At 47.5% G+C, this 20,985-nt stretch overlaps 1 protein-coding gene across 3 annotated transcripts in view; it reads left to right on the forward strand.

The window, feature by feature from the left end:
* The window catches only part of GAS7 (growth arrest-specific 7), a 213,619-nt gene that overhangs the window by 156,919 nt on the left and 35,715 nt on the right, over window positions 1-20,985 (forward strand). For all 3 annotated transcript variants that reach the window (XM_004684591.2, XM_004684592.2, XM_012726292.1), the window contains exons 4-5: window positions 6,819-6,904; window positions 15,861-15,914. In XM_004684591.2, the coding sequence (XP_004684648.1) occupies window positions 6,819-6,904; window positions 15,861-15,914 (140 nt within the window). The remainder of the gene's footprint in view (window positions 1-6,818; window positions 6,905-15,860; window positions 15,915-20,985) is intronic.

Raw genomic sequence — 20,985 nt, forward strand, 5'->3', positions numbered from 1 at the left:
GGGAAGGAACCAAAGGTTAACCCAGCCAGCCCTAGTTGGGCCACCTCCTCTCCATGGGGACAGGCAGGTGGAGAGGCCCTGTAACTCACTTTCACTTTTGAGTTGTAGCTCCATGAGCTTCTGGAGAATATCTGGGGGTGGAGGGGCATAGACGAGGCTTTTCTTTCTTCCCTGTGCACAGAATCACAGTCAGTCTGGAAGATGGATCTGGAAACATGCCCAGTGGCCCCCACAAACTGGAACTTGCCCTTTGAGTGATGGGTGCTGGTGCAATTAATGCTCAGCTGGGAACTTTCCTTCTATTGCCACCTTAATGATGACCTGCGTTAGGGAGCTGTGTTTATTCAGTCATTTTATAAGAGACAGTTAATGCCAGGTTTTCTGAGTGAGGATGATGTAAATAGGAAACCAAGTTTAAACCCAAACTGAATACCTGAGGCGCTGCTCAGTAACTGGCAAATATTAAATATCATCTTTGGGTTTAACATGCAGTGTGAAAGTAATGATTTGTAGAGAGACAAATAGTAACAGGCAAGATGAAAATAAAATGAGTGAAAAGTGAGGTTCCTGGTGTTCCTTTCATGAGTCACCCACTAGAATGAGTGACAGCTGTTGTCTAGTAGAACTTTCTGAATTATGGAAAGTTCCACATCTGCTCTATCCAATCGGGCAGCCACTAGCCACAGGTGTTAATGGGTACTTGACATATGTCTAGAATGCTCGGAACCTGAGTTTATTTTAATTTAACTTTGAAAGTTTGGAATAATTTTAGGTTTACTGAAAAATTGTGATGACAGTAGAGTTCTATTAACTAGACTTTATTCAGATTTCATGAACTTTGTCACTTATGTCCTTTTTCTGTTCTAGGATCTAATCTTGCATAGTACATTATGTTCTATGTAAACATAATTAAAATTGAATTGATTATACTTAATTTTATTTAATTAATAAATTCAACTTATTAAATAAGTTACTACATTCATTAAATTGATTTGTTAAGTGTGGGGAGTGAATTCCTTTCTGAGTTCCTGTGCCTGAGTATAGAGATTATATTTGTATTTTTCTTAAGACTAGAGGAAATCTACCATTTATTGAGTGGCTGGGGTTGGAGGGTTGGAGTCATCAGACAGTCTGGGTTCAGATTCTGGGGCTAAAATCCAAGGGGCATCATCCTTAGATGCATAGACTGTGCACCCCTACCCCCATCCCATGGTGGGGTTCAGAGGAAAGAGGAGCGGGAAAGTTCCACTACAGATCAGAGAGTGATTTGAGCCAGTTGGGGATATAGTGAACAACCAGGTTTCCCATTAACTCCAGAACCAAGGGCCCCACCCACACCCAAACTTTCTCCAGATCTGGAAGCCCTGAGCACTGGCCTGTCCTACTTAGAAGCAAAGCGTGACCCTCGAACATTGCAGAATTAGCGAGGTACCAGGCCCAGAGCAGCTTCCTTGATCCCCAGCTGAACCACTGCCCTCAGAGGAGACCCTGCAGGTAGGGAATGTCCACATGCTTCAGAAACAGCATTCTCGCAGTCTGGGGTCTTGATGGCCTGGAGAACAGCCGCAGGTTTTCAACCATTCACAACCACGTGGATAAATGTATTATGAGTTCTATTTTGGGAAATGCCGTTTACATCTTGAACTCCCAGGGGAGAGAGTGAGGGCCAGGTGGCCTGGCAGAAACTTGTGGACACAAAGGCTGTAAATGCAAAACTCTAAACAGACTAGGGGAAATGTTGGCTGCTGCTGGGAGGCTGAATACAGTGACGGAACCTCATTGCACCTGACTTCAAAACTTGCCTTCCTTGAGCCATGACTGTGTTTCCCGAAGTGGGTTCCTTGGTATTCCTGCTTTCCTGCCCCCACTGAGTGCTGTCGTTTTAAGTGTAGGAACACAGCACACTGGAGTCTTGTCCAAGTCACAGCATACAGCCACATATTTTAAAAGGTCTGCTGTGATTTTTTTTTCTTCATCAGAATAATGGAGACATTTGTTCCAAACTGGATCATAAAGCCCTCCTCTTCGTCCTCCCTGCTTAACACTCACAACAAATCCTGCAGGCTGGGTGTCTAGCCCACGCTTGGGAGAGCCTAACATTCTACCATGTCAAATAATATGGGGGGGTGAGGGTGGGAGGAAGGAGTGCAGTTTTTTTAATATGGAGGGAAAATGTTTATGTGTTTATTCGAGATAGAAAAGAGAGGAGACCAGATCTGAGGACGAAGAAAAGGGAGTGCTGGGTTTGATTGTCTTATTTGGAAGAGTAAGGCCACCATTTGGGGTTCTTTAGGGAACAGGAACCTGGAAGTAGGCCCTGGCAGAGTGAACTCCTTAAGTGGAGTTGGAGCAGAGGCAGCCGGATGTGAATTCTGGGCAGCCTCCACTGGCTGTCCTTCATTTGCTCATCTCTCTCTCTTTATAGCTTTTTTTAATGCTCTTTCTCTTCCATTCTTATTCATTTCCTTTTCCCCACCCTCAAAGACCTTGGTCTCCTCCTTTCCATCCAAACAGCTGTCCCCTCCGCTTCTTCCACACCTCCCAAGCTCTCTCTTGGTCTTTTTAACTGCCCATAAAGAGGAATGAAATGTACGCGCGTGTGTTTGTATTTATATCTGAAGTTACTAAAGTTACTTAGAACTTTTTGTTCCCTTTTTTGTAAAAACCACTGCATTTGGCATTTCGTACTTTTCTTGTATCCCCAAATAGAATTATGTTCTTATGATTGTACATGATTCCTGGCTAATTTTGTGCGCACACACACACACACACACACACCCGCCTCTGAGGGGGGCCCCTCAAAAGCACCCACTTCTGGCCTCATTTATTTTGCCTCTGACCCTGGATAACCTGGGAACTCATGGCACTGAGGATGCTAACATGGGTGAGCACTGATGCTTCGCTTGGGCCCTCACTGATCTCATCTCCACCGATCCCTTTTCTGAATGTGCCTGGGACCGATAAAATGAAATGTGGCAAGACAGGGTGTCAAAGAATTGCTGAGTGGGGAGAAATGGTTCAATGGAAAATTATTTTTTCGTTCCCAGTAATTGTTTTGACATGAGCAGTAATTAGCCAGCAGCTGACAGACCAGAACTAACATGATAACAAGAGGACTGATCAGGGACAAAAGGCCCATCCTTAGACAGTCCTGGCTGCCGATGTGTGGTGGGCTGTGGGCCTGGGGGATGTTGGAAACAGTGTGTTGGGGTGCACTTTTGTAAAGGGAGTAAGTAGGGGTCAGAGGATAACCTCTGTCCTTAAGGGACTGGGAAAGAAACTTGATTTAGAGTGAGCCAGCATCACCAAAGTAGTGAGTGGTTGCTAACTAAGGCCTGCTTGCTAGAAACTACAGAGTTCCTTCTCACAGTCAAACCAAACTGCTCCAGTATTTTGTTGTCATTGATAGATTTTAGAACCAGGGTGATGTTGGCTTTAAGTAATAATAATAAACTGGAAGATTCATCACATGTGCCTGTACTCTGCGGCACTTTTCTGCCTGGGAATTTCTTTGTCCAGAGTTTGAACAAATTTGCCCATAAAACCATCTGGGTCCAGTGCCCTTTGCCGGGAGGGCACTTTTCAAAGTATTACTCATTTTGCTTTTTCTAGTATCTTTTGAAACCATTTTGATCATTGTAAGCTTACAGAAAATTCGATATTTTATTACCATTTAATTATAATACTGCTCTTGCTTTAAAAACATGTACTGCAGCCCTCCCCGGTGGCGCAACGAGTTAGGACACAGCACTGCAAGCTAGTCACAGCCGCTTCAGTGCGAGTTCGATCCCCGGCCCTGCAGGAGACCCACATGGTGCAGCAGACCTCTCCTGTCTTACCTGCTCTCCCCTCAGCAGTGGACTTCATCGATCTGCCTGTTCTGCTCCCCACTCTGTGTCTGGTGAAGCCTCTCACCACCCCTGCACCTCTGGCCTCTACCCTAGTTCTGTATGAATAAATAAATAAATCTTTTTTAAAATGTACTGTGTTTGCTGTATTTATCTTTCTGATTCCTAACGCTGAGCATTTGTGTTCTCTCTCACTCTGAAAATAGGCTGATCTGTCTTTTTTATTGCTGTGATTTCTCCCATAGTTTCCCACCTCACACAAAGAGAATCAGTCTGTGTTACTAATGTGATCTTATCCTCTAACTCATTAATTTCTGTTACCATATTTATATTCCTTTCTAGTGTCTTCCTTTGTTTATTTTATTGCTTAATTTTTTTTTTTTTTTACTTCTTAGTCATGTTTAGTCCTTATTCCCTTGACAATGGTATAAAACAATGAAATAATAAAGGATATAGGTTTTTCTCCATTATAATTCGGGCCTTAAGCCATTTGTTTTGATATGTTCTTTCTCGTTATTTTCTAAATATTATCTGATTACAATTTAAAATTCCTCTTTGACCTGATGTTATTTGAGAGAACATTTTCTTAAATTTCTAACTGTTTGGGGAGTTAGAGAGATGTAGACCTTGTATACTTGTTCTTTCATTATTAATATCTAATTTTATTGCTTTCTCTCCAAAGAATGTGGCCTATATTATTTATGCCTTTTGCACTTTTTTTGGCACTTTATTTGTGGCTTGAATATTGGCATAGATTTTTTTATTGTTTCATAGTTTCTTGACAAAATGTGTTACTGGGAGGCTGGGATAATTAATACATCTAGTTCAATCAGCCTTTTAAATTGAATTATTGAGGTAGTTCACATTGTCACTTTTGTCCACTAACGAGTGATAGATAGAAAACAATTTAGTTATATTTTTTACTGTTGAGTCTGTCTTTTATCCCTTTTAGTGCTATGGTACTTGATAGATACAAGTTCTCACATGTTACGCCTTCATTGTGGGTTATACTTAATCATCAATGTAATGCCTTTCCTGGCACTGCTTATGCTGATGTGGGTAGATTCTTAATAGCCCCTTGCATTCTCTTATGCTCCTGGGACCCTGGCCTGCCCTGTAAGCTAGAGGATTCATGGGCAGTATCAGCAGTGGCCAACCTCCTGAGGGGTGTCAGTTTGGCTGGCCGTATGAAGTAAATTGCCTCTTCTCATCGCTTCCCCAGCCCTTGCACTAGGCATCAGCTCTGTGCCCTGTCTCTGCTGTCTTGGTGTACCTGTGCCCACCTTCCTCCCAGTTGCGTGGGGTGAGAAGCCCATCTGCCCACTGACAGCGGAGTGTGGCTCTGCTCACAGGCTGCTCTGGGAATTCTCACTGCAAGCTCTGGAGACTGGGGGATAGCCCCCTACATGAGAAAGTTCCATGTGGGGTTGTCTTCACCTCCTCCAGTGCCAGCATCACCTGCCTCCATTCCTGGCCACCCCAAATGAACAAGTGTTACTATTTCAGCCTTTGCTTCTTGTTCTTACCACATGCATCTCAATAAGACCTGTGAGTAAGACGCACCATGCACAGTGTCTGTGTTGAGGCAACTCCTCCAGCCTGGGACATGAGGATGGCGTGCTTTCCTGCTTTCGGGGTTTCTGGGATCAGGGTTCAAAGAAGATTAGATTCAGGAATAAAAGCTGGGACCTATATCCCTCCCTTCTTTTATCAAGAGGTACTTTACAACTCATAGATCCCTTTCGCAAATATTGTCTCCTTTGATTTTCAGACCAAAAAAGTAGGTTTGCAGGCCAAGTAGAATTATCCTTTATCCTCATTTTATAGCTACAGTAGCTGAGGCTCCCCAAGGAGGATCTTCTCCCTAAGTTCACATAACTGTATCCAGAGATAGCAGCACCGATGGTTTGAGGTGAGGTTGTGTGAGCCCCCATGTCCATGTCATGGTGTGGGCCTTCACACTGGCAAGGATGGGGGATACTGATGCTATAGAAATTGGCAAATGCTATGGAGCAGTGCTTGGGGCCCAGGGCTGATCAGCATGCCTGAGTGAGTGTCATAGGGTAGGATTCTAGAGCCTTGAGTTTTCTCGGGTGGATGGGCTGCTTGGAGAGAACTTGGTAAAGGGACACTAACTATGGAGAGTGGCCCTACTCAGCACCCATGACCAGAGTGGATGTGTTACAAAGCAACCCAACGTGAATTGGGTTGCCTGTCGGTGGGTCCTCACCTGTGCACTTAAGAATCATCTGCACTGCAAACACACACATAAAGGTCTAGAATGGGTTTATTTACAAGGGGAAAAATGAAAGGAAGAACCCAGGGAAAGAGAGAGAGAGAGATACAAGTTAACTAATGCATCCTGCCAGTTCCGCTGACTTGGAACCCTAGTAGCATGCTGAAAGCTCATGAAGAGCCAAGCAACCAGTTGCCAGCCACGAGGCCAAGAGAGAGAGGCCCTCCACCCAGCATGTCTAGCTTTATATCCAAATCCCCAGAACGGCTGCATACCTCAGCCGTTGGGTCCTAGCAGTCCCCTCTTTGCTGGGATTTGTAGTTTTAACAAACATGGTTGCTTACCTCTGCCCTCAGGTCCGAACAGTCCTCCCATTGGTGTTGCTGGGATTCATAGTTTCAGTGTCTGGCGTGGGGGTGGAGTCCACAAAACCTGTATCTGCAGAGTTCTTTCAGGACATCCTTTCCCCCAACAAATGTCGTGTCTCTGGCGATGACAGTGGAGCTCTTGAAACCTTACTTTCTATCAAGCACATTTCTTGTCCCCTTCGCTTTAAAAAAGAAACCCAATCCCCAAAGAAACCCATTTCCAGTTCTGTAAATATTGGTGAGATCCTGAGAGACAGTCCTAGCTGGGCAAGACCCCTGAGAACCAGGCAGTAAGGGGGAGAAGGGACCAAGGCAGGAAGTTGGAGGCTCCCACACAGCCTCTGAGCAGTGTTTCTGTCCCTGCAGTGAATGGATACCACGCGTCAGGGACCCCAGCGCACCCTCCAGAGACTGCCCACATGAGTGTCCGAAAATCCACCGTTGACTCCCAGGTAAGGGGTCCTGTTAAGGGAGGTAGGGGTAGCCAGGTGTAGGGCGGTGTTGCTAGGACGGGCATGGCAGGGGTCCAGGGGCTGCAGCCCAGTGCTGCCCCGCTGTGAACGTGGCTGGTACGTGTGTATCATCTTGCTGCACCTTGACTGGGGAGAGTAGATGACCGTGGTTTGTGGTTTTTTTCTATCCTTTGAGAGTGGTTTGGAATTGGGTGATGGAGATGGGATTGTAACTGTTGGTAGCACAAGGGCTCCATCCTGCCATCCTCATTCCTGAGGCACAGTCTAGATTTGCTGTCACTTTCAGAATATGGTTGATAAAGCTTAACATGAGACCCAAATCTGTACTACTCTGTGACTCTGAAGTCTACCGCCATGAAGCACTTCAGCTGGAAGTGGTGTGTCAACCTAAGGATAAGTGTGACCCTTTGCTTTTTGGGTTTTTTTCTTTAACTATATTTTTTTTATTTCATTCTTCATTTTGTACATTTTTTCATCTCAGTTGTAAACCCCACAGACTTCTCACCACCCCTTCACCCATGTGCCATCACCATAGTCTCGTGTGCTCTTCCCACCCCAGTTATGATCTGTTCCCTCTCCGCCCCCATAGAATGTCTCTGGTTTATAGTTATTTGTTGTATTTTAGTTTTTACTTTATTACAATTTCTTCCCCCCCCCCCCCCCGATCCCTTACACTCCTGCTATGAGTGAAACCATCCGGTATTTTTCTTTTTCTTTCTGGCTTATTTCACTAAGCATGATCCTTCCTACATCTGGTTCAAACACTGAATATGTTCTTTTGCATTAAAAACACAAACACCCTCACATTACCCACCCTTCTCTTCTTAACCCCTTCACCTCCTACAACACACAGAAACAAAAAGGATGGTCAGGTAATTATCTTTTTCTACAAACACCCTCCTCCATTTCCCACTCAAACTTCACCCAGAATGGAATTTTGTAAAATGTTCTATCACATTTGGTAATCAGTGTAGATACTGCTATGAGATAGAAATAAATGGGAGTATATAGTGAGTTTTCCAAAGTGCTTTTGCCTTTATCATTTCAGATGACACTTGTAGAGATGTGTAAGTGTCAGCGCTTGCCCCAAGTGGTGCCCTCACTTGGTGAAGTGACCTGGGCAGGTTGACATGATTATTGAGTATTCAGACTAAGCTTGTTGTTTAGGCTGTATCTAAGAAACGGGAAGACTAGTCATTAGTTTGATGTGGTCTATCCACAGATTATCAAGAAGGGACCTTAGTTACAGCTCCAGATTTTCCCAGTCCTTCCCAGAGTGATGATGTTGAAGCTACTGTTGCTGATGAGGGTGGTGGCGGTGGTCTGACACATCGGTCATTGACTGGTAGTGATCTGCTACAACAGTGTCTAGAACATGACACAGCATGAACTCAGGCCAGAGCGCTACTCTTAGAAACTGTAACTAAGTGGTTGTCTTTGGAGGCTGAGGGTCAGGATCAGTTCAGTAAAACTCTAGAAAACACTTGAACAAGCACGTGACCCATTGCTTCTTACCTTTTGCTGAACTTACAGATTACCAGGACCTTGTGTAAAAAGCAGGTTCTGGTTCTGGAGGCCCATTGTGGAGGCTCAGGAAGGGGCCTGAGGGTTCTGTGTTTCAAGCAGCTCCCAGTGACCCTGCCCTGCTGGCGGGGCACCTGGCCCCAGCCGCCAGGATCTGGCACAGCCAGCAGTGCCAAGCACATGTAGGTGTCCCTGTGCGCTCACAGCCCTGCTGTTATGCCTCTGTGAAGCCCCGATTACGTCTCAACACAGCCTGTGTGTTGGACAGGAAGTCTAACAGCCTCCTGACAACAGAGACACCTTCAGCCTATGTCTGGCGGTTGAACAACAAACTGTTATTAAATAAGCTGGGGCTGCCCTCCGTGTCCCCAGGAAGAGTGTTGGAAACAACCTCTCCTCCCATCCCACCACCCTTCCTTCCCTGGAAGAGCATGGCTCCCCCCTCCCACCCCCACCTCCCGCTCTGAAACACTGTGAAACTGTTACTGAACTAGCAAAAACAGCACTGTTAGAAGCTTCAGGGAAGTGGGTTTGACAGTGCATGTCAGAAGCCTCTGTAGATCCGGGAATTGCCTTTCCAGCCCTTGTTTTCATAATCTATTCAGGAATTCTGCTCCCACGAGGCCTCTAATGCAGGTGTGACTTCAGCAGGTCTGGGCACCACGTCAGGGTCCATCCACCGGAGATGGGTCAAGTGGACCCCGGCTGATGCTGATGGTGAATTATCCAAAAATATGAATGGTATCGAGGTTGAGAAATCGCCATTGGAGATGACAAGAAATTTTTACTTTCTTTACATTTTTCATTGTTTTTCAAATTTCCTAAAATGGCATTTTGCTTTCATAAAAGATACAATAAGCAGTATTTGAAGAAGCTAGAGCTGAGGTACTGGTGTTAGCGGCGCAGGGCAGGTCAGGCCTGCAGACCCACATAAGGGGAGACCGAAGGCTGCTTTGTGTATTCGTTCTGGATGACAATGTTAACAATTGAAGTATCAACAAAAAGTCTAGAGGTGCATGGAGAGAGAAGTGCATTTGTTAAGCAGTTCCCAGAACTGCCAGGTGGGATGTGGTTCCCTTGGCTGTGAAAAGGTTTGGCAAGTGTGGAGTTGCCTGTGCTTCAAGGTGCTAGAGGCTTAGAATAGATGCAGAAGATTTGGGCTTTACAGAGTGTTACTAACAAATGATTCCTAAGGTCTACAGCACACTCATCAGCATGCATAGCATTCTCTCACGCTCTCCCCGCTGTCAGTTAGGTTAATAATTATGACTTAGTATTTGAAGAAGGAATGAGGGAAACTCATGGCCGTTTGAGATGCTGGGGGATGGAGGGAGACAGAGGGGTGAAGTGGCTTCCTCTAAGCAGTTTACTCAAAGCCCTGTCTGTGTGTTCTTTGCTACCTACTAGCTGTTCCTCCTTGAGTTGAGAGGGGGAACATCCCTAATCTTCATGGAAATTAGAAATGTGCCCCCTGTCACCCCATGACCTCCTGGGCAGGACTGATGACTGGGTGCTCAGCACCCCTGGGTTGCCTGCCCCTCCCTCCCAGTCGCGGGACACCTGGACTGAGCATAGGTGGTGGTGATCTAGTGCCCCCCAGTGGAAGCTGTCGAGTCTGCAGTTCTGAGGGCAGGCTGCCAGGGTTCTTGGGTTGAATGGGGCTCACCTCTTGGGAGGGGAAGGGGTTGATTATCTTCTAGGTCCTTGCACAAGGAAATCCGAGCCCATCCCCACCTGATCCCTGGGCAGGCCATTCTGTGACTGACTACCTTTCAATCGTTCTGCTCTTCCCTGAATTCCCCCCCAAAAAAGGTGTCTTTAGATACAGGAGAGAGGAAAAGGGAATAGGACTAAGAAATCGAAGGACCCACTGGATAATGGAATTTAAAGTAGAAGTGTGGTGAGAGACTGAGAATTCATCAACTTTATGGGGCTCCTCTTTCCCCTTCATTTAATTCAACAATACATGTTCTGTTAAGCATTTGTGACTTTTCCAAGTCCCAAGTCACAAACACATATAGCCCGTGCCTTCATAGAGGTTTATTGCTGGTGCTGAAGAAAGACATGAATGAAGACATGAATGAGACTAATGGTTTTCATTTTAGTGATGATAAGGGATGGAGGAATTTGTGTTAGGAGGATACTGGTCACTGGTGGTAGAAATGTCAGAGATGGACTCCTCTAGAAAAGATGCCTCAGTTTAGACTGGAAAGATAAGCAAGGGTTTACTTGACAAAGAGGTAAAGGGAACAGTATTTCAGATGGAGGGAACAGAATGCATGGATGCTTAGAGGAAGGAAATCAGTGGTTTCAAAAAATCCACGGAGGCCAAAATTTCCTAAGTTGGTAAGTGTGGGGAACCTGGGTTTGTTCTAACTACACTGGGACACCACTGGGTACCCAGTTGAGGTGTGCTACCCAACTCTTCACAGGCAAGAAGACAGGACTGATGAAACTTATGGAGCAGAGGCTTAGGCCATCATTTGTGAATGACAGTCTGCCTCATGTCACCACCTGGGTCCTCACAATCCCAGCAGAGCAGCCCAGGCAAGGTTAGGAGATCAGGTTGGAGAGGTGTCTTAAAAATGGAAAGAGAAAAGGGTTCTAGAACATAGGCAAAAGAGATTTAAAAACACACCTCTGTTGTACACATTTACAAATACTCATAGAAAGATAACAGCACCATGGACCTGTTATTTAGCTTCAAGGATTATTCAGCCAATCTTGTTTGTTATGTATTCCCATCCTCTCTCCAGCTCCCAACATGTTTAAATGTATTATTTTAAAACAAATTCCTGATGTAGTGTTTAAACTGTATAGATTTCAGATAGTACCTCTAAGGGAGAAGACATAACTACCAGACCACTAGCATATTTAAGAAAACATTAATTCAGTAATATCATATGTATATATCAGTATCTTATATATATGTTTGTGTGTCATATCCAGAATCCCCAGCATTTAGAGCTGTTTTTTTCCCCAGTACCAGATCCTTTCAGGCTTCATGCAAGGGTACATTAGTTGCTATATCTCTAGTTTTTAGCTTTTTAAATAGCTTTATTGAGATGTAATTCACATAGCATACAAATCACCTGTTTAAAATGTATGATATGGTGGTACTTAGTGTAGTCAGAGTTGTACAACTTCATCAAAATCAATTTTAGAACATTTCATCAGCCTGAAAACCCCACTCAGTCTCAGAGAATCACCAGTCTGTTGTTATAGATTGACTTATTCTGGACAAAGCCTCTAAATGGAATCTTACTTCTTTTACTTAGACTATTTCAATTCATTTTAAAAACTACACCAGGATTTTGCTTTAAAATACAGTGGGGGCTGTAAAAGAGATAGGAGTATAAATCAGACAATATACATTCATGTTGTAGCATGTGCCAGTGCTTCATCTTTTTATGGTCAAGTAATATTCCATTGCATCGATTTACTGTTGCATCTGAGTTACCACTTGTGTCTCTTTTCATCTAGATTGTATTCCTCATGCATGTGTTCTTTTGTCTTTCCTCACATTAACCTTTTCTGGGGAGAAGTCCAGGTCAGTTGTTCTTGTAGTCTAATTCTCTTGTGCTCAGGGTCAGGTTCAGCAGCTGGACAATAGCCCCTGGGTCTTAGCACCCCTGTGAGGAAGTGCTCACTCCCAGGCCCCCCTCCCACCAGGTCACCCTGAGCCTGTGTTCTTGGTTAATGTGGTGACTGCTGGAGCTGTCCTTTGCAGGGAAACTTGAACATTCCCTTTGTTTTTCATAATATTAAAATTTTTTGATATTTATTTCTTACATCATTGTTCACTTGTATTTGATTTCTGCCTTTGGTTGTCATCCCCATAGTTCCTGCACATCCACAGCACCTGTGATCCATCACCACAGTCGCTTGTGCTCTTCTTGCCCCTGTTTTGACCCTCCTCCCCTGCTGTGCCTCAGATCTAGAACATCTTCCCTTTCTAACATATCAGCAATCTGTGGGCTGGTAGGGCAAGACCCTGTGCATAGCCTGTTCCCTAGACCCTGTGCATAGCCTGTTCCTAGCAGCCTTTGCTCAGTCCTTTATGTGTCCTTGATGATCATGGAATCTCTTTTGACATTAGGGTTTGCGAATGATGATTTTCTAACTTCTTGAACATCATTGGTGTTCTTCTGTAAAGAAATGCTTTCCCCCTTTGGAGTTAACCATTTGCTGCCATTATTTATATTCATGCTCAAATAGTCTCAAATTTGACTTGCGGGGACCCCTTTAAGTAGGGTGCAATGCCCATTTGTTCTGTACCATCATTCTTTGCACAATCTTGCTTCCCAGCACATTAAGATGTTCCATGCCCACCTGGCACCTGGAATTAGTGGGGAACAGTATTTAGAAACTCTTGTATAGTAGATGGAGCACTACTATATAACGTGCTTCTGAGCACATTCAGTGGAGTATTATGGTGTGTGTGAGAGAAAGGCATATATGTAAAGCATACACATGATATGTGTGTATGGGTATGTTGATGTAGGAGCTGGTCATGAGCAGGAAAAGCAGAGCCTAAAACTGTGTGGAGAGACTTGTGACCTGGGTGCTGACGCCCACACTTAGCACCCCCACCCTCAGTGCCATTACTGGTACTCCCATCTTGGCTTAAGTTATAAGGAAGAGGTGACCTCTGTATCTATCCAGTTTCATTCCACTGAACCTTTGACACTCTGGTCCCCAAATCATGAATGGTGGAGATCATGTTGACTCCAGGTCTCAAAGTTGAGAGAGGACAGAAGATAGCAAAGTTATTCAGGCTTGGGTTCTGCCTTCCTCTAGTTACTCTCCTTGTGGTGCTGGACAAATTCATTTCTTCAAGCTTTGACATCATCCTCTGTGAAATGGAAATGGTGCTCTAACTTGCTGGGGTTGTAGAGATTGAATGAGAGTAAGAGTGTCCTATGGTTAGCCCAGAGCCTCATGAAAAGTGTTCAGTGACAGAAGTATCTGTAGACTTCTCCTTTCTGGTAGATAACCTCTTTGTCCTTCTCCTCATCAGCATCAATGTATAGACTCGAATGTTGTTGTCAAGAGTTGCAGACACCGGTTGCCTTCCTGGTGGGCAGGAGAGGGAGCAGTGCCAGCAGGGGTGCTGGTGGGGGTGGTGTGGATGCTTAACGGGGTGACTGCTGCTGCACACTGTACTATCCAACTCAGTCCTGCCCCTCCCCCCTTCCAGGAATGTACTTGCTTGGCCAGTGCCTCTGCTAAATGAATCTGCAAGAGACTTGTGTACCTGGCTCTTCTTGGGAAGCAGCACCTGGGCTCCTGCCCTGCACCCTCTCTCTGCCTTCCTCCCAGGCCACCCAGTTTGGGCAAGTGATTTGGCGGGGCTGATAGCTTGGGAAGGTGACCCCGCCTCCAGGGCTCATTTTGCTATATATCAAGACTATCCTGGCCCCTGGGGAGCGGGTGGAGGGAGATAGCTCCCTTATTGGAGAAGCCCTCTTTGCTTACCTGGCCTTCACCTGTGAAGTCCTCATGGCCATTTCCTTACATAGGTCTTAGCACCTACACACAAGTACAAAAGTCACCCCATGCCCTGGATGAGCTGGATGAGCTGGTGTGTTAAAACATCTAAAGAAGCTGTAATGGGTCACAAGTTTGTCCTTGTCCCAGATCTGTCAGGGCTGCTTGGGGTGTGTGGGGGGGTGGGGAGCCTTGGGAGTGAGGGGAGCCTGGAGGCTTGGGGCAACATTGGGTGAAAAGGCACAGGGTAGATCATTGTGTCTCCAGGGAAGGTTCCCAAATTCAAAGGTTCTGGCCCACCTGAGACCTGCTAGATCAGAAACTCTGAAATGTGTGACTGGGACTCTGTTTTGGGCAAACTCCTCAGTTATAGCTGATGTTCTTGAGGCCGATTGGCCAACAGGTGGTGAAAATGAGCCTCAAAGAAGTTACCCAGCAGGATGTGAAGGCTATTGTGTTCGTGTCCGTGAACTGGGCCATCTGTTAGGTGCCTGTTAGCCAGGCAGACCTGGGTTTTCACTCGTGGGCTTCACTTCCCAGCCCAACCAGTTTTGCATAGGAGTAAGGGAATGAGGAGACCATGAACAGGGACTCAACCATGCTCCCTGTTTTGCCTGATGGGTCCCTGTTTTGCAGGTGGGTTCTTGAAATAGTGCTGATCCCGCCTCCAGGGCTCATTTTGCTATATATCACGACTATCCTGGCCCCTGGGGAGCAGGTAGAGGGAGATAGCTCCCTTATTGGAGAAGCCCTCTTTGCTTACCTAGCCTTCACCTGTGAAGTCCTCATGGCCATTTCCTTACATAGGTCTTAGCACCTGGACACAATTACAAAAGTCACCCCATGCCCTGGGAGTGAGCTTTCCTCCCATCTCTTGTGTGACTCAGGACAGGAGCGAACCTCACTCAGGGCTGCTGGTCCCCAATGTAAGTGCTAGTGTGTTAAGAATGACCCTCCCATTGGAGTCATAGGCTCTTAATGACAAATGCGGCTTTTTTTTAGTGGCAATCCTTAATTTTCCATACCAGAACTGTCCTGGGACTGGGTTTTGGACTGTTTTTTTTTTTTTTTTACTGGCACTAGGAAGACATAAAGAAGGCAAATCAGGGCCCTCCCTGGTGGCACAGCACTAAGAAGTTAAAGCCACTTCAGTGTGAGTTCAATCCCCAGCCCCAGAGGTGACCCACATGTCACGGCAGACCTCTCCTGACCTGTCCTGTGCCCCACTCTGTCTCTGGTGAAGCCTCTCACCGCCCCTGCACCTCTGGCCTGTACCCCAGTCCCAGTTCTGTACGCATAAGTAAATAAATAAATCTTCAAAAAGAAAAGGCAAACCAAGTTTTGAATGGAAGTTAAAACGTAACTGAGAAATCCCTCCCAGTTCTCAGGGTTGGGGAAGCAGCCAATCATGGAGGAGGCTGACCACCCCAGCACCCATAGCATGCATTTCGGGTTTGATATGATATGTTGAACATTCAGAATAAGAGGTCATGTTCAAATCCTCAGTACCAGGAGGTGGTGGCCTCCTTGGGGCTTAATGCCCCATTCCTACGTGGATTCTGCAGGTTCAGGCAATACAAGCACAACTGTTTACCAGCAGAGGGCAGCTGAGGGGTTAACTCCCCAAATCATAGGCTGGGGAAAGAGGAGGCAGACCTGGTGGGAAGCAGTCCCTCCAAGCTTGTGCTGGGGGCTCCCTCCAGCTCCCCTTAAAGCAGGACAGGGTGTGGCAGCAGCAGGTCAGGGGCGCTCCTGCCTGCCCTCTCCCAGAATATGGTGACTTAGGAGTTAAGGGAGTCTGAGCATCTCGAACTTCCCCAGCACGGGGCTTTTAACCAATCCCTCCACCTTCGGAACGGAATGAAAAAAGATGTCCAATATGGAGAACAGCTTTGATGATGTTTCTCGCCTCTCTCCCCAGAACCTGGGACCCTCATCTCCCGGCAAAAAGCAGAGCAAGGAGAGCACCATCACGGTAAGTGGCACCCGTCTGGGGAGCTGGGCAGTGGCCACTGCTGGGCTGTTGCCATGGCAATGCGGACTGCTGCTTGGAGGAAGCAATGCCCAGTCTGGAATCCAGGAAGTTCCCAGCTTGGATTGAACCAAAGTTTCCCTCTGCCTCTCCTGTTCACCCCCACCCCGCTCCCCTGTTCATTCACATTTATCACTTTTACTCTCCGGGTGAATGTCTGGAAGGATGCTGGTTAGAATGATGTAGAAGCCATTTTTTTCTGAGCGGGCTAGAGCAGGAGTGGGTTGAAGGGGGTGGACCTTGCTCTGTGCAAGTGACATGACATATAAATTACTGCCACGGCAGGGTTGCTTTTGTGCAGGGTAACTTCTAGAAGATGTCAAATTTAAAAGCAAGAGAAAGCGCTCTAAGAATAGAGCTCCTAGGAGTTCCCGCTTGGAAGCAGATAGCCTCTGCCTACAGTGGCCAACCCATCCTCCTGCCCTCCCGCCCACCCTCCCGCCCTCCTGGGCTCTCCCATAATCCTGCCAAGCCAAGCTCCAATGTGGAAGCTGAGAAGGAGCATCGCTCCCACTGTCAACCCTGTTCTCAGGGAAGCAAGTGGGCAAAAGAGTTGTCCGGCTGCTCAAACAGCCAAGAACTCAGAGACATGAGAAGTGTGGTCCTTAGTGTGCTATTCTGATGCAAGGGTAGATGGGTTGGAAGTGGGGAATTGCTCTTGGGTTCCATCACACACAGTTCTGAGCCATTCTCACCACCCCCATGGAGATGAAGCCAAGAGTGGGTGCACTTGCCTGGCTGAAAATCCCGCTGGAAGGACAAAGAGGGAGGAAAACAATAGCAACAGCAATTCACAGAGGTGTGTTCCAAGTGGCCTGTTAACTCTCTGCTCTTTAGTGGTCAGATACAGCGCCCATACAGCTGGGTGAGCTGAGCTGGGCTCTGCAGCCAGTGTCAGTTCCAGAACCCTCTATCTGAGCAGCAGCCTGCGGCAGGACTCTGCCCCGCTGGGTCTCAGTGTCCACACATACAAAATGGGGAGATGGTGGGTATCTGTGCCGCAGGGATGGTGTAAGGACTACATGAGTCATAAGCAGAAAACACTTAGAAAAGACCTGGCACGTCGTAAGTGCTCAGCACACACTGGTATTCTCGTCAGCCTGCGTATCAGTGAGGAACCGAGGCCCGAGCAGACTTCACCCAAGGTCACACAACTGGAGAGCATCAATTCAGGACCTGTGTTCTCAGTGGCAGTGGGCTTAGGTTCCTGGGGTGGCCTCCTGTCCATCTCCCTCTTCCTGGGGCAGGACAGGGCTGCTGGTCAGGGTGGGCCTGGTTCAGCAGCAGCTTCTTCATAACCGAGCTGACCGGTCAGGGAAGCGGACATAGTCCTCATCTTCAAGTTGTCACAAAATATCCCAGTTCCCAAAAGCTCCCTAAAGTCAGAGAAGAAAAAGGGAGAAGAAAGTTGGGGGTCAGGGGGCAGACAAGTGACCTATAATTAGAATTCTGGCTACATGGATGGAGCTGGAAGGGATCATGCTTAGTGAAATAAGCCAGGGAGAAAAAGAAAAATACTGGATGGTTTCACTCTTAGCAGGAGCGTAAGGGATCAGAAAAAAAAAAAAGGAATTGTAATCAAATAAAAATCAAAATCAACAAGCAACTATAAACCGGAGACATTCTGCAGGGGAGAGGGGAAAGGATCAAAACTGGGGTGGGAAGAGCACATGAGACTATGTGATGGCACATGGGTGAAGGGGTGGTGGGAAGTCCCCGGGTATTGCAACCACAATGGAAAAATATACAAATGAAGAATGATGTAAAAAAAATATCTATATCTATATATAGATATAGATATATATAGAGATATAAAAAATTAAAAAGAACTTCAGAAGAAAAGAGAAAAAGTGCAAGCAGAGTATGCACTGCCTCCCAGGCCGAAAGCCTTCCTGGGGGGCTGGAGTGGGAGGGTCAGTAGCAGCCCCTCTGGGCGCTTTCAGCCAGAGCTGGCCCTGTGGGAGTGGCCTCTTGCCCCCCACTCCTGCCTGGCACTGTCTCTGCCTTCCTGCTGACTTAAACCAGTGCTCCTGTGAGCCAGCCCGCAAAGTGTAGTTGGCATCCGAAGCTTCTGGGGTAATTGTTTAAGTGCAGGTTCCCAGACGGGACCTTAGACCTACAACTGGTCTCTTTGGGGCCAGGCTGGAAATTTGCCACTTAACCAACACCACCCAGAGGTCGTAAAAAAAATATTCAAGCCTTGGAGAACTTTTGCTGGGGACACTGAGCAGGGCTGGGACCAGCTGAAGGATGCAGAGCCAGTGGGGAGCAGAACCACAGAAGTGAACCTGGGGCTGCAGGAACCCTACAAACCTAGGGGTCTCCAGGTTGGAGACCTTGGCACCTGTCTTTCTCCTTTCATGGAGCCCTGCTGTCTTCAGGTACCTAACCCCTTTCTCTGAGTACTGATCTTCCAGAGCACATGGTTTCCTGCAGGGTCAGGCAGGGGGAGGGGCGAAGGGGAAGGGGTGCAAACATCCCTTGTCCTGGAATGTGGGGGTGAGGTGTGCAACAGCCCACTTAGTCTGACCCCACAGTGCAGAAAATCGAGGCTTGGGCAGCAGGGCCTGACCTGAGTGCATCCAGGTCTGAATCTGTGTGGTCATGGGACTGAAGAACAAGAATTGAGCTTGATTCTGAAGCTTGGGACCTCCACCCAGGCAGGAGCAAGCTTCCAGAGACGTGTCATGGACAGCGAGGACAGTCGACAGGCTACTTAATGGAGAGTGACAGTGCCATCCACTTGAATACACACATGTCAGAATCTAGAGGATTCCAGAAAATACCAGGACAATGCTACCTATCACACTCCATTCCTGAGCAGGGAAATCTGGGGCTCCTTTGGTCCTCAGCCTCAGCTCCCCAACATGGCCTTTTGGGAGGCCCAGAACCCTGGGTGGGCGCTCATAGACTGGGGTGAGCACTTGGGGTGCTGCTCCCACAGCATCATCTGGTATTCCCGACACACAACCCCAGATCTTCTCCCCTCCAGGAGAAAATTCAGAGACAGCTGTGAAAACATTTTCTGTGCTGCCAGTGGCTGGGGGGATAGGTGACCCAGGACGGGGGGCAGGGTGTGCCCAGGGCCTCCCCCAGGGAGCCCCCCTCGGTGGCCCACGCTTGGTCGTGTGGCTGTCATGCTCTGGTCAGGAGGGTTGGTGGCTGCTGTTGCTGCTCCCTCAAACCCCACCCCTGCACTTCTGGGGGCAGCCGCTGGCTCAGCAGTCCTGTGCAGGGTGGTCTTTACTGCCCCTCAGCCTCACAGGGGGCTGCCTGCTCTCTGAAAGGGCGGTGCTCTGTTATGGGGCCAGAGAGAGTAGTGCATTAGGAGGAAGATGCTGCAGGCTGAGGGGGGCGCTCTCGGGGGCTGTGCGTGTGGGGAAGGAACAAGTCCAGCTGAATAGGGTTTGTTGACCCAGTTTCCAACTGGGCCATGTGGAGGCTCCCCAGCTCAACAAGCAATTCTCAGACAGGGTGCACACAAATTCTGCTCCACTCTGATACTGTCTACCCCTAGGCATAGCATTAGACTACACAGGCTGAGGGTTCCCAAGGCAACTGTCCACTTCCAGTGCCAGTCACAGCCCTGGGCTCTGTAGAGCCCACTAGGCTACTCATCAGATGTCCCCATGACTCCTCCTTAGACTTCAGTGGCTATCATAAGCCCAGGTTGTTATCTGTACTTCTGGCTGACTGACTATAAATCAGAGAGCCCCAGGACACCTTCTACAAGTTTGATTAATTGGCCAGTGACTCACAGAACCCAAGAAACCCATTTACTCTGGATCACCAATTTATTAAAAGGCGGTATCACTGGGGAGCATCCAGATAAAGAGAAGCGTAGGGCAGGGTATGGGGGACACTGTGTGTCAGGCACATTCTCCTCCCCAAATATTCCTGCTCACCAACCTGGAAGCTCTCTGAAAGCCCTTCATTTGGAGCTTTTATGGAGCCTTTATCCCATAGGCATGACTGATTAAATAATTGGCCACTGACAATTGAACTCAACCTCTAGTCCCTCTCTCTTCCCTGAAATCAGGGTACCTCCCTCTATTCAGGTTGGGTTCCCTGGCAACCAACCCCCCTCATTGGTGCTTTCATAAAAGTTACCTTCATTACCATAACAAGAGATACCTTTATCACTCTCCACGCTGAGAAATTCTAAGAGTTGTGTGAACCGTGAGGGGAATTTCTGTGAAAACCAAACATATATGAGAAATTGTATTTTAACGATGTGACTCCACCATTACTCGAAACTATGATCTTGTGTAAGTTCCTGACCCTCTCTGAGCCTTAGTGTCCTCATCTGTAAAAGGAGACTGATACCAGCACCTGTCCTGTGGGGTTGCTGTGAGGATTTCATGAGGAAGTACAGGCAAAGCCCTTAAACAGCGGCTCACACACTATTAGCTACGGTCAGAGCAGAAGGTGGTCCCTTAGGATGCCGCTGTTTGCCGGGTGGAGGATGGAATTGAGGCTCTAGCTGCGCCCAGATGTGGAGGAGGATGGGGAGACCTGTCTCTGAGGTGCAGAGGTATCTGTGATGGTGAATGGCCTCTGGACTTTGGTGCCTTGCTGAGTATCAGCCAGCCTCTTCATTCCCAGCCCTTCAGATCCAGGGCACAGGAGCCCAGACTCAGAACAGAGAGTGGTAAGAGTGGCAGCCTGAATGTTAGGGAAGCAGCTGTCCACCTTGCTCTGCCACTTTTTAACTATATGAGAGTAGACAAGGGATTCAGCGCCCGTGCCTCAGTTTCCCCAGCTGAGCCATGAGCGTCCCCTGTGACCAGGCTCACTGCAGATGAGCACTGTGCTCTCAGTGCTTACTGGCTGTTGTGCCCGCACGCACAGGGCAGGCTCACTGTCGATCCCGGCAGACAGGGTCCTGGAGCCCTCGGTAGATTTTCCAGGCTTTAATGCTCTCTCGGCACTAGGCACACAGGCACACCAGCGGCAGGCTGGTGGCAGTCATGGGCCATGCATGGGGTGCTGGAGGCAGTCATGGGCCATGCAT

Source organism: Condylura cristata, unplaced genomic scaffold (assembly GCF_000260355.1).
Source record: "Condylura cristata isolate star-nosed mole 26May11 unplaced genomic scaffold, ConCri1.0 scaffold00017, whole genome shotgun sequence".
In the NCBI taxonomy this organism is placed as follows: Eukaryota; Metazoa; Chordata; class Mammalia; order Eulipotyphla; family Talpidae; genus Condylura; species Condylura cristata.